The sequence below is a fragment of the Stigmatopora nigra genome, chromosome 10, assembly GCF_051989575.1.
Source record: "Stigmatopora nigra isolate UIUO_SnigA chromosome 10, RoL_Snig_1.1, whole genome shotgun sequence".
Classification (NCBI taxonomy): Eukaryota; Metazoa; Chordata; class Actinopteri; order Syngnathiformes; family Syngnathidae; genus Stigmatopora; species Stigmatopora nigra.
Genome location: NC_135517.1, coordinates 2703885 through 2718808, shown reverse-complemented (window position 1 = coordinate 2718808; position 14924 = coordinate 2703885). Strand labels below are relative to the sequence as shown.

At 35.5% G+C, this 14924-nt stretch overlaps 1 protein-coding gene across 2 annotated transcripts in view; it reads right to left on the bottom strand.

Moving 5' to 3' along the window:
• Positions 1 to 14924, bottom strand: part of tox2 (TOX high mobility group box family member 2) — a 112467-nt gene that overhangs the window by 91356 nt on the left and 6187 nt on the right. For both annotated transcript variants that reach the window (XM_077727201.1, XM_077727203.1), the window contains exon 2: positions 9716 to 9981. In XM_077727201.1, the coding sequence (XP_077583327.1) occupies positions 9716 to 9808 (93 nt within the window). In that variant the 5' untranslated portion in view covers positions 9809 to 9981. The remainder of the gene's footprint in view (positions 1 to 9715; positions 9982 to 14924) is intronic.

The window sequence follows — 14924 nt, the reverse complement described above, 5'->3', positions numbered from 1 at the left end:
TTGATGACTACGGAAGAATGGTTATTTATTCAAATTATACAAGTATGGACATGTTGCATCTTTATGGACTTGTGAGAAATTATCTATTGTATGTATGAGTGAGTGAGTGAGTGAATACATGGATGTTGAGCAGTCATTTTACTTTTGTTTGCACAGCACATGCCTTCAGATGCTATGACAACTACTGGTGTTTGCCCAGGCTTGCCGTCAATGCTCCTAATATACCTAAAGGCCAAATTCTTCTTAGGAACCATGTTTATCACTGTTTTTACTCTTGTAAAGTTGGGCAAATCTGTTGGATAAGGTATGAAAAAACAGCGTATACCATGGACATTTTTACAAATACTAGAACAGACATGGGCAAACTACGGCCTGCGGGCCACATCTGGCCCACTAGGCTTTTTAATCCGGCCCGTCGACGTTGTCCAAATAATGTTTTTTTTTGTTTTTTTTCCCTAAGATGGCGCTATCACGTGGAAGGCAGTGGCAGCTATGTCCACTTGTATTTGTTTTTCGTGTTTTACAGCGCCCTCTATCTTTTTTTTAAATGACATTTTAATATTTCTTAATACATTCCTTTACTTACTTGACTTTGTACTTTATACTTTTGACTTTAATGATGAGTTCTAAAGTAATACTCTAGTCCTTTTGTTCTGTTTATGTTTCATATGTACTGTTAACGGATGCACTTTTTTATATGTATCATATCTTGTACTGACCCCGCCCATCTGTCAAATTTTTAAAGTCAATGTGGCCCCCGGGCCCAAAAGTTTGCCCACCCCTGTCAGGATTCTTTTAATGACTGACATTCTCATCAAAAAAAGGCTTTCTAGTCCCGTTTTGTTTATCATTAGTTGGATTTAAAGTACAACGTTACAGAAACACATGATATATCGTCGTCGTTATGTCCAAGGGTGGAACCACATTTCTAAAATTGAGCTGAAAGGGAGGTTGGGAAAGCCTGCTTTAAACATTATAATAAAGTCTCCTGACCTATAAGCATGCTAAATGTCAACAATAACTTCTGCGGTCAGCCATCTTGCACTAGCCATAAAGTTACTTAACACAAATTGAGAGCACTTTGAATATGTTGTCATTATAAATGTATACAGTTGCTTGTCTCTGTGTATAGCCACGCAGCACTTATCTCCATCGGAGCATGCACACTGTACTTCGCCTGTTTGTTTTTCATTGCTAAGTGAAAGGCATCACTCAGCGTTTCCCGCAGGTCGGATTCGAACCACACCAAAGGCAAGTTGAATAATAAACGTCTGTCTTTCAAGACCTTATCGAGGCTGGAACACATCTGGTGGACGGCTTTTTTTTTTTTGGTTTCCACTTCGCTGAATGACATTACAGCTGAAAAATATACCATTCTCCCTGTGTACTACCCTCCGAAAAACCCGTAACTAATCAGAAATATACTGTATTTTCACGACTATAAGACGCACTGCATTATAAGGCGCACCCACAATGAATGACATTTTTCCCATATATAAGGCGCACTGGATTATAAGGTGCACTGTATTATAAGGCACACTGGATTATAAAGTGCACCTTCAATGAATGACATTTTCCCATATATAAGGCGCACCGGATTATAAGGCGCACCCTCAGTGAATGGCACATTTTATTTTTTTCCATAAATAAGGCGCACTGGATTATAAGGCGCACTGTCTATTTTGGAGAAAAATCTAAGATTTATGTGCGCCTTATCGTCGTGAAAATACAGTACATTTTTTTGTTGAATTTTTTGTTTTTATTCTGCATGGAGGCCACTATTGGTTGAAGTACCATTGATTATTCAATATATATTTTTTTGTATTTATCAGTGTCAGTACAGATTTTGTTGTTTCCCAGCCTTATTCTATTTCAAACTTAGAAACGTAGAAGCTAAATACTGTATTTTCCATATATAAGGCGCACCACATTATAAGGCGCATCGCATTATAAGGTGCACCCTCAATGAATGGCACATTTTAATTTTTTCCATATATAAGGCACACGATTATAAGGTGCATCACATTATAAGGTGCACCCTCAATGAATGGCACATTTGATTTTTTTTCATATATAAGGCGCACTGGATTATAAGGCTCCCTGTCTATTTTGGAGAAAATTTAAGACTTTTAAGTGCGCCGTATAGTCGTGAAAATACGGTACTGTAAAAGAGCAACTTGACGAAAGAGCCAAGGCCGACCAAACCACGTGGGTTTAGAGAAAGAGGGTCAGCGATAGTAATTAAGGTTAATGCGATTTAACGAGGGCCACCGGTTGGGCCAGCCGGGGCGGCTTCCACTGGCAATCAGCGTCAAAACTGTAATTACTACGGCGTCTTGAGACGTGATGTGATGTGGTCGTGTCCCTTTTTTTGGCGTGTTGGAGGGTTGTCGCGTGAGAGGAGGAGCCTCCAAGTGCTTTGGGTTTGATCCAGACATTTGAACACACCACAACCATATTGATGGCTTGTGGCGTGAATAATGGCATTGTTGTGGTTAGGAGAACCCCAAATCACCTGTTTTGCGCCTTTTAATTATTCCTAAAACACTACGAGTTTTTTTTGTAGTGGTAGGGTTGTTGCTAAAAATGAATTTTAAATTTTTTTAAAGATCTAGAGTTGATATTTATGGGCATTTAATTTTTATCTTATGTATACCATTACTTGTATACAAAATGTTTATACTGTAGTTTTGGTGTATTTTCTAGAATCACTGTTTTGGAAATTTTTTTTTTTTTTTTTTTGGGAATAAGGAATGTTGCCATCTTTAAAAGCAAGCAAAATTTACCAAATTTTCTCGCATATAAGCCGTATTTGTAAAAAAATATATATAATGACTGAATTAAGGGTATGGCTTATACATCCACAAGACTTACAGCATTGGTATACTTTTTTACTAGTAGATGTCGGCAAACTAACATTTACTATTTGTTGGTTATTTCCTGTTTTGCAGTAAGAAAACACCCATTATTGGATTAATTCCTAACTTCCTTAAAATATAGACCCTAATAATGTGTTTCTTATTCATACAGTATCTCAGAAATATGATGATTTTTATTAAGATTTTCCATCAAAGTTAGATTAGCAGATAAAACACTTAGCCAAATTTATTTTGACATATGAATGAAATTCAAGAAAAAAATAAATCGTATCTTGCATAAAACCTGAAATTTTTGATACTTTTTCTTAAGATTTTCCCTTCAAAGTACCACATTTGTACTCCCTATTAAAACCATGAACATAGAGCTGAAAATTCTCAATCAGGGGGCGTCTTATACTCGAGAAATTCTAAAATTAAACAATTTTAAAGCAATTTGAAGCTACGTCTTATACGTGATGTACCTTATATGCGACAAAATACAGTACATGTCAGTGAGTTGCGTTTTTCTTATCAGGTCAAAGCACATACATATGCAACACTCAAGTCAAGCCATTCATATTTCAAAGCACACCTGCACTATTTGCAAAAATACAGCCTTTCAAATAAAAAAAATGCACTCCAGCGAGTATTTCCACATCATACATCCTGACCGAAAGAGCTACAAACCGTGCTACTTTCTCTTGGTGCTAAGGTGCAGCTATTTATTAACTCGTGAGCCTCAGGGCTATGCCGCTTGTCCACATGACCTTTTCACATTATTTCTGGCAAGGTAAACTGAACGAAGGGTTTGATTGCTAGAAAAGTACAACTCTATCATCATCTCATCGTTATTTCCACATGGCATCCAAGCATGGGTTAACATTCAGCCAATAGAATCCATAATAGCCAGTCAGCAGAATGTTATGAATGGGCACGATTTGAAAAAATAAAACCCAAAAAGTCTGTGTCCAAGGTTGCAAGTAAAAGAATGCTGGCCTCTCTGTGTAATTAACGTTTTTTTTTCTATGAGAACACGATGAGGTTGCTGGGAATTTTTTTTAGTTTCTGTCATCGTCATGTTTAGACTCCAAACATAACACATATAAGGCATATATAAACGAACTAGGGCCATAATCTCAAGTAAAGCAAGACTAATGACAGACATCAGTGAATGCCAATGAGGATAATGTGGTTCAGAAAAATGAAATCAGTGTATGGAGAGTTTAGAAGTAACAATTTGGAGTAATTTCGACTCAAAATGGGAGTTTATTGTATCGAATGATTCCACTGCTATAGAGTATTTCAAGTATTCGTAGAGTATTGTGTGGTATTTAGCAAAAAAATAAGCTTTACCTCGAGATATGAGCTCAATTTGTTCCGGGACTGAGCTCGTATGTCGATATTCTTGTAACTCGAAGGAAAGTTTCCCATTGAAATTTTAATCTAACCTTATACAAAACTTAATTCTAATTTTGTAATCAAGTTTGATACCTTTCTTCTCCCTGATTGGCTCTCTTTAGCCCCGCCTCCACCCTGACTTTCACATGCAACCTATCGAAGGTTGTTTACTTTTGTCTTCCCTTCAAAATATTCCGAAAATGAAGCACACAAATGTCCTCACAATAGGATAACACACTACCACTTGCCAACAAGAAGTAGTATATACTCTTCTCGTATTAGTGAACAAGCTCCGCCATTCGCACTAACGGAAAAAAACACTGAGAAAAATGTAACTCTCCGCCCATTACTCGCAGATATCTGTTATACACAAAAGAGATGCGGCAAAAATAATCATAAAACAACCTCTCATATCTTGGCTACCTGGCTTTCTCATATCTCAAAATGTTTCTCATATCTAGAGATAATTATTTGCTCGAAATTTCACTCATATCTCAAAACGCTCTTATGTCGAAGTACCACTGTATTTGCTAACTGTCTTAAAACACCTACAAATAGCAATAGTGGTCCAAAGCCATGTGAACTGGTAGTAGCGGGCAATGATTATTTTCTGGCATAACTCCCAGTCAAAATGGATTGGACATCTGTTGCCTTTAGTGACAGCCAAACAGCTAAAATGAGTGTAATTATCAGCCTAAATTTATTAAAAAAATATCCTTCTACCTGTAACAAAACCAATTTTTTTTGCCACAACTAACCAACTTTAGGCCCAATTTCCCAACTAAGGTACCAGCTTTTAAAACTTCATCTACTGTAACTAGTGTAGCATATACATATACATATATATAAATCCATGCCACATATAAATATATACATTTACTGTAGTTTTATAATGATGGTATAGTAATTACAGAGTTCCCTCCTTCGAATAAGGATAGGGTTGGAGAATGAGAGCAAAAAAAAAACATAAAAATTAGGACTTTGGTAACCTATCCAGCTTCAAATCGAGTGACTGAGCCTGGGGGGGTCTTTAAAAGGGGGGGGGTGTCTATGTACAAGTCATAATGCATTTGACAAATAGTCAACCTCGTTGCTAAAACAAGCATTTTTACAGAGAAAGTGGCCTTCAGCGCTTGCTTACAAACAAGCCTCCCACTCGGGGGAGGACGCACGGGGGCTTCACAAAGATTAGGAGGGATCTCGAGGCGGCCCGATGTAAAGATGACTCACGGTGATTGTGCTAGCAATGCTTGGACAAGTTGGACGCAACTGAGAGGAGCTCAACATGCCCGCTGGGTGGAGAAAAAAACGGAAAAATCATTTTTTACACTGGCATTTTTTGTTGTTGTAAAAATGCCAATCAACAACTGTTGCGCTCGCATTCCATTTATGTCCTTAAAGATGATTTTTGAGTGTAAAAGCACCCCTGCGAACGCAAACTGGAAAGCATAGGAAGTGAGAGGTTTTGTTGATGGATTATGACATGCATACTTACTAAAATATGGGGTGTATTATGCTAATATCCTGGTTTATATGTAGTATAACTGCTTGAGAACTTTAAGTACAATGCTGGTAGTTTAACATTTGTTGCTATATATGGTACAATCATGATAATTATCACTTTTTTTGTTTAAAATTTGAAATGTCAGACTTCTCTGAGTTAATAAATAACTTTTATACTTTTTCAGATATGAAAGTAACTATGTTAGCTTACTTTATAAGAAGATAATGTGAAATGTGAGGGGTTTAAAAGTATTTTTGCTGTTGTGTTCTGTAATAAAAAGATATGACAACTCCTTACTTATACTATGAAAAGTAAAGAGTAAAAAATATGCAGAATCTTGAAAGGTATTTTAATTTTGATAAATTTGCCTTCAAACCAAAAGTTGCTATGCAACATGAAATAATTAAAATAAAATTATATATTATCAGTAATATTTTCAGCCTCACTAAAAGAAAAGTAAATTCACCTCACACATGGCCATTAACAAAAAATACAGTTAAAAAGATAAGATAAAATAGGAAGACATCTTGAAAGAAAGTATTAGAGGCCATCTTCAAATGAGGACAGTGGGCTAAGGACATTTTCAGTAATTAAAAAAGCAATTTAAATAAATAAATAAATAAAAAACATGGAGAATTAACTTGGATTTTTTAATGGATCGCCTTGGTGTTGTCCTGCATCTCATAATCAGTAATTTTGCCTATTATTGTCCTTTATGCTCCATGTTAGCCTCTATTGCTAACATGCTAAAAACACATGTCCTCGTAACCCTCGTCTTCTCCTGAGCGTTGTTCTGTAAATAGCGTTCACCCCACAACAGCGCCCCCATTTTCTGTGGTGGTCATCTGTTGTAATTACAGTTTGAATTATCAAGTTTTTAATATTATCGCCGTCAAAAAAAATCACATCAGTGATCATTTTATCGCTCAGCTCAATTCTAAAAAAACATCATCCATTCCTTAGAAAACCCAGTTGTCTCCAAATCCCCTTCTCCGCGGAAAGGTCATCATAAACTGGAGCTCATCGTTATTCAAACAGTTAAGCAATTGAATGCACTGTCACAGCTGTTACTTGAAGTTATACGATACTGCCGTGTACCTGACTGCCCTGCCACATAACAGCAGCTGTACCGGCCGGCCATTATGTAAGCAGAACCAGAGAAAAATGCGAACAATTGTGACTTTTTAAACCACTTTCATTTCTAAGAGCTAGCTAAGGAACCGAAAGTTTAACGCAACACCACAACCAGGCCATTTTGTGTCAACAGTATCCACAAAAACATATTTTCCCATTGAAAGACAAGCCACCCGTCATCCTCTAGGCTGCTTTAAATCACCTTTTACACATACTGTCAATGTCAATACCAAGATGTGGTCCATATGGCCTTCTAAAGTAAAAGGTCTGCTTCTGTGAGCCATCAAAATACACTTTAAACATAAAATAAAACTCTCATACTCTCTTCCATTCCAAATGCAATAAATCCATAGGAAACATAAAGTACCGTATTTTCACGACTATAAGGCGCACCGCATTATAAGGCGCACCCTCAATGAATGACATTTTTCCATATATAAGGCGCACTGTATTATAAGGCACACTGTATTATAAGGCGCACTGTATCATAAGGCGCACTGCATTATAAGGCGTACTGTATTATAAGGTGCACTGTATTATAAGGCGCACTGTATTATAAGGCGCACTGTCTATTTTGGAGAAGATTTAAGACTTTTAAATGCGCCTTATAGTGGTGAAAATACGGTAATTGCTATTGACTTCCAGGTATGAAGCACTCACTATTTTACAGTCACCTCTAGAGCCAGCCATTGTTGATGTTTTGGATTTTTTTGTATAAAATCTTGCAGTGGGGGAGGAGCTATATGATGAAAGATGTTGTAAACTAAGATGGCATCTGGATATTTAACAGTATTGTTTCAGTTCAGGCGTTTGTGTTTTTTTTTTAATATCCAACAGTGGTGGTTTTTCGTTTTTTGGTTTTCTTTTTTTTCCTTATATAAGGCGCACTGGATTATAAGGCGCACTGTCAACTTTGGAGAAAATTCAAGACTTTTAAGTGTGCCTTATAGTCGTGAAAATACGGTACAAATAACAACAAATGGTCATTCTTAGACCTTATTTTTTCAAAGCATTTCCATATATGGCCCTTAGCCAAAGCACCAAAAGCAGAAATAATAGAAAGCACATTCATTTGTTTGCCTCAATCAACGCAAATAGCACAATGGGGCCAACAAATCCCCTGATGTGTTACTTTTAAGGCTGTTAAGGCACATTGTAGTCAGAGACTCAACCCCCTTAAGAGGCTCATTAGTAAACAATAACCCAAAAATATAAACCGGTATGCTGCATACTTGAAAAACAAGCTTCTAAAGGTAGTTCTAAAACAATATCCGCAGGAGTCTATGCATGTTTCCCTGGCTTCAGAGGATATACATAATAATTAAATCATGTGGCATGAAATAAGACCCCCCATTCGATCAGTGGTGCCTTGAGATGCTGATTAAAGTTGTTCCAGAAACATGCTTGTACCTCTAATTACTCTTAACTGTTTGAAATGAATGTAAACGCCATTAATCCATTTCAGGTTCCAAAAAAAACAACATAAGAAACCATGTTTTAAATTCTCAAAGGCAGGAGTATGCTATTATGAACCTCTCTATGCAGAGGATCAAGAATATATGACAATGTGCAAGGTATATTGTCCGTTTACGGGATAATGCAGTACTATTTGTGTTCAATATGTTACTAGAAGAATCAAAGTGTCCCAGTATAGATGCTAATAACAACTAGCATTTAGCTAGCAGGACCAACTAATAGGAATTAACTAGTTGGCTGCCATTGGCTGTGCTAGATTTAATCTATTTAGATTGGGTAAGGCTAGAAGTTAGATATCCCAGCCTAAATGGATTGGACATCTAGCGCCATCAGCAGGATTGAAAGAGGAGCATTTAATGCCAGCTCTCCTTCTTTAAATCGATTGGACTTGGACTTCTAATAAAAAACAATGATTAAAATAAATACATAAAAATTATCAGCATTGAAAGAAGAGCATTCAATGCCAGTCCTCTAATTTTAAATAAATTGGACTTCTACTGGAAAACAATGATTAAAAAAGAAAATTACACTTTTAGTCCTTTTTTTAAAAAAAAATATATATAAAGATATATATTATCGTATTTTCACACATACAAGGCACACCCTCAATGAATGACACATTTTAATGTTTTTTCCATATATAAAAAAACACTGGATTATCAGGCGCCCTGTCTATTTTGTAGAAAATTTCAGACTTTTGGGTGCGCCTTATAGTCCTGAAAATATGGTAATTATTTCATATATAGATTGACAGTCACTACCTTTTTTGTTTTGTTAACTATCAAGTATTGTAATGAATTTACAACCAAATTATATCTCAAGTCGCCATTTGCAAGTCAAAGCAAAAATATAACAATAAAAAAAGTCAACTCACTCCTAGTTTGGGCAATTTTTAACATAATTCCATATATATATAGTAAGTATAACCCTCAAGTTAGACCACAATTTAGTCCACAATCAATATTCCATTACTTATAACATATTTTTTCCCCAAAGCATGCAATTGTGCACTTTTCAATGCATCTTATCACGAAAACAATAAATCCGACTAAAAGACGCACTCTTGCTCGTAAAGGAAAATTGAACGCAGCTGGTGGAGAGTAAGTAATCGCACAATCACTACGCAATGAACAAATATTAAAACAGGTGCAGCACATTTTTTTTTGTGTTGACTATTTCCCATTTTCTCCTTAATACAAAGTTATTGCATCAATGATAAATGCATGCATGCCAAAAAAATGTGCGCGGTTCTTTCAGGCAAATAAAAAAAAAGTGGAGCACTTGTTATGGGTTGCAAATGATGCCTTAAAAAGAAGGAAGAAGTAAAAAAAATGGTTGTTCTTACCTTGTTGGAGTGGTAATAGTCCAAAGTGGAGTCAGGGGATAATGTGCACGCACCCACGCTGGAGGGGGGAGCCGGGTAGAACCTGACGTCCATAGCAGGGTCCGCGGGACTGGCGAGAGTAGAGCTCTAGTTGAGTGAGCCCCCCTCTCTTGCTCGCTTTCTCTCTTTTTCGCTCTCTCTCTTTCTGTACTGTTGTGGTGGAGAGTGTGTATTTCTTATTCAGGCGCCTAGCAAACTGCACCCTCGCGTGGCCACATGGGGAATTGCTGCATGGATTAAAATAAGGCACAAATTAGTTATTTGGTAGGAAGAGAGATTGTAATGTGTAGTTGGTAATAAAGGAGAAGATGGTAAATATGTAATGTAATTGGAATTATTTGGAATGGGATGTTGTTATTAAGATGGGTTATTGATGAAAAATTGTCATATTAATGCAATAATGGGGAAAAATAGAAAAATATAATGAAGCACAATGGAAAAATTGAACTATTTAATCAGATTTTCTCATATAGATGCAATCAGATGGCCACCATGTTGTTACAAAGAGAGTAAAATAACAAAGGATATTTAAGATATGTATTTTAGAAATGTGTGTTCTGTGTTATTAAAAGCCATTTATTAACAAGCTTTTAATGCTTTTAGTGTGTTCACATTTAAACCTTAAGATGCCTTAATTGTGATTTTAAATACATTAAAAGATGCAGTTAGAATTAAGAAAATACTTTGTATACTTCTAAAAGCCTGGTGGCCCACCAGGTTTATAAAACACTGTCCAAAATCCTATAATTTACATTAAAACCCTTCTTTTTTTCACTCTTACATAATTCTAATCTTTCTTTTTTTGCCATACTTTACTTTACATACCAAAAATGTCATATTACTTAACACATTCTTGACCTGTGTTGTTTTAAATGTTCCAAAAACACTGATTTAGACCTGACTGGCACACACACACACACACACACACACACACACACACACACACACACACACACACACACAAAGCATAGAAAATAGTCTGTCAGTCACACAGTGGTTGGACACAACAGGATGTAAGTGCAGAACAATGTCCAAGCAGAACCCAGAGAAGGAAAATAACACCATGCTTATGGCCAAAATGTTTTTCCATGACATGTTTGTTGCTCATCTTATGTAATATTCCCCCTTCACTTTTGGTCTACACTGCAGTTTTGCATCTACATTCACACACAGGTGCTTCGAAATGTGGATTACTTATAATGATGTCAGAGGTGGGGCAAGAAATTCCTTTTTTTGAATATTTTTTTAGGTATTATGTATTTTTTCTCACTATTTAAAGTGTTGAATTATTTTTTATTTGTGTTTTATTCTTCTATTTAATGTTTTTGTATTTTTTAAATTTATATTATTAATTTTATGTAGCTTTTTTCTTGCAAAAACGCTGTATTTGTTGCAAAAAAAATGATGACTGAATTAAGAGTACGGCTTATATGCGCATAAATTCGACTTGACATGCACAAAACTGCCTAGCAACAAATACAAAATGCAATAACGCAAGTCAATGTGACCGATAGTCATTTATTTCAGAATAGAGAAAAGATAAACAAATAAAATGACAAACTAAACTTATTTTGACATCTATGAATGAAATCCAAGAAGAAAAAAATCATATATTGCTTAAAACGTGCGAAAAAGCCAACAAATAAGACCACTACGGACACACTTCCTGGTTGTACTGCTCACATGACTTCATTTTTGAATTTGTCTAAATGCAAGAAACACCCTTATCCAAAAATCAATTCATACAGTATCTCAGAAATACCACGTTCGATGTTTTTTCTCAAAAATGTCTCTTAAAAACAACACATTTGTACTCCCTATTAAAACCATAAATATGGAGCTGAAAATTGTGAATCAGTGGGCGGCTTATATGAGGGAAATTGTAAAATTCAACGATTTTAAGGCAGTTTTAAGTGTACGGCTTATACGTGGAGACGACTAATATGCGATAAAATACAGTACTTGTGCACCCCATCATTGCTTTTCATGTCAATTTGTTAAATATAAATTTAGCCATCAAAGCATTAATCACTCTTAACTTGTCAAAATGACGTGACATTTTTTTTCTCACAATACATTTTTTTTCGTAATGACACTTTCTGATGATGTCACCACTAAGTACAAAAAAACATGAGATTCAGCAACATCAAAGTAATGCCCTACTTTTGACAACAATCCCTGGATTCTTCACATCATATCATATCATTTTCTGCTTTATTTTTTGCAATGCCATAATGGCTGCTTCACTTTCTTACACTACATATTTTCAATAAAGATGAAAATATGACATACCAAAAAGCAGCAGGAATTTCTGTTGGCTTCTATTTGACAATAATCACCAATTTTATGTTTGTGTCCTACTTTTGACTGCTTTACACCGCCATGACTGATTGGCTTTTGTCGAATGTTGTTAAATATAGCATCAGTGAGAATAAAAACCAGTGGAGAAAATATAGTACAAAGAAACATCAATTTACTGTTCTACACAAGATAACAATCTCCTGTATTCTTCGTATATCATTTATGGGCCACAATTCATTGCTTTACAATTTTGGCATAACTGTCTGTCCTTGTTTTGTGTCCTACAAGTGACTACAGACTCTAAATTTACTTTTTATTATTCTACTATGTCAACATTAAGCCTCACAGGACTGAAATCCACATTTATCATGAAAAGGGAAAAATGTTATGTACATCACTACTACAGTTGTGTCGAACACATTTAAAGAATACAGAAATACCTTGACATACAATTGCCTTAACATACGAGTACGAGAAATTTGAGATAAGAGGAAAATTCCGAGCAAATATTTGCCTTGAGATACGAGACAAATTTGAGATACGAGGAAAGTTCTGAGAAAATATTTGCCTTGAGATATGAGACAAATTTGAGAAAGGAATACTCCGAGCAAATATTTGCCTTGAGATACGAGGCAAATTTGAGATACAAGGAAAGTTCTGAGCAAATATTGGCTTTGAGATAAGAGACAAATTTTGAGATATGAGGAACATTCCTTGAAAATATTTGCCTTGACATACAAGACAAATATGAGATAGGAGGAAAATTCCGATCAAATATTTGCCTAGATACGAGACAAATTTGAGATACAAGGAAAGTTCCGAGCAAATATTTGCCTTGAGATAAGAGACAAATTGGAGATACAGGAAAAGTTTGGTGCAAATATTTGCCTTGAGATAAGAGACATATTTTGAGATGTGAGGAACATTCCTTGAAAATATTTGCCTTGAGATACGAGACAAATTTGAGATATACGGAAAGTTCCGAGCAAATATTTGCCTTGAGATAAGAGACAAATTGGAGATACAGGAAAAGTTTTGTGCAAATATATGCCTTGAGATAAAAGACAAATTTGACATAGGAAAAAATATTGGACATCTACCACTATCATCTTGTCATATGTTAAGCTAACTCCAAATATAAACTAAGCTTTTCCCCTTTATTTTGCCGTGTCTATTAATGCAAAATAAGCAACAATGAACAATGTGTGTAGACAATAGTACATCCTGTTTAAGTAGCCTCCCGCATATCATTAGCATGTCCCCTCATCTGTAACAAATACACAGTTATGCAAGTGTTATTTAATGCGACTTTAATAAGGCCCTGCTTTTCCCATGAATTATGGGAAATAAAAACGTTAAATTGCCGTGTGTGTCGTGTTCAATGCTTGGACATATTTATAAAATATGAGTGCTTTATTGTTTCGTGAAGCTGGTCAGAGCTTTTACTTCATTAATTTGATTTTTTTACGTCTGGACTTTTAGGACACGGCAGGAAAAAGGTTAGCAGTAATCAAGATGTTAATCTTTCAAGGCAAAACAGGAAATGGTAGATAGCAATGAGATGACTCATTAATGACCGTCACTGAGGGAAAATAAACATTATTAATTCAGATTTTTACTCTTTTTAAAAGACGTGAGTCATATTAGCGGGCATATATGCTAATCAAATGTTTTATATATATATGAATGTATGAAGGACTTTGTTTTTGACTTTTTCTGTAGGCTAATTTCTGTAAAACCTCAATCAGAAGGTCTTTAACTTTTCACTTTTCCGTTTCCAAGTGATTCTGGACAACTAAATGAAAAGCACTTTGGCTTACTGGTTGTATTTTTTTATTCTTAAGCGAGCATTTCTGCTATTTTGACTTCGAACTTTGAGCGATGACAAATGGGAGAGACAAAGTGGATTCAAATGCTAAAGGTATTGCGGCCAGAACCAATGAAATGAAAGTGACCTATAAGGGAGTTTTAATGACTTTCCATTCTGGTTACCAAGAAGTAGAGAGTCTACTTCTTTGTAATGCCTGGAATAGATTTATGCACGTACACACAAAAGCATGCTTAGCCACGATATAATTGCAGATTTTGTACTACTGTTTAGCTGTAATTGAAGACTGGGAAGTTCTTGATAGAATATTGGCCTTGAGGTAAGAGACACATTTTGAGATAGGAGGAAAATTCCAAGCAAATATATGCCTTAAGATACAAGACAAATTTGAGATACGAGGAAAATTCCGAGCAAATATTTGCCTTGAGATACGAGACAAATTTGAGATACGAGGAAAGTTCCGAGCAAATATTTGCCTTGAGATACGAGACAAATTTGAGATACGAGGAAAGTTTTGTGCAAATATATGCCTTGAGATAAGAGACAATTTTGAGGAAGGAAGACTCCGAGCAAATATTTGCCTTGAGTTACAAGACAAATTTGAGATACGAGGAAAATTCCGAGCAAATATTTGCCTTGAGATACGAGACAAATTTGAGATACGAGGAAAATTCCGAGCAAATATTTGCCTTGAGATACGAGACAAATTTGAGATACGAGGAAAGTTCCGAGCAAATATTTGCCTCGAGATACGAGACAAATTTGAGATACGAGGAAAGTTTTGTGCAAATATATGCCTTGAGATAAGAGACAATTTTGAGAAAGGATGACTCCGAGCAAATATTTGCCTTGAGATACAAGGAAAGGTCCGAGCAAATATTGGCCTTGAGATAAGAGACACATTTTGAGATACAAGGAAAATTCCGAGCAAATATTTGCCTTGCTCTTGTTCATAATATATTGTTCATAATGTAAAAGGAAAATTCTTTTAATAAACATTTGGATAATTTACTCATTCTTTGCACTAATTATTAGTATAAG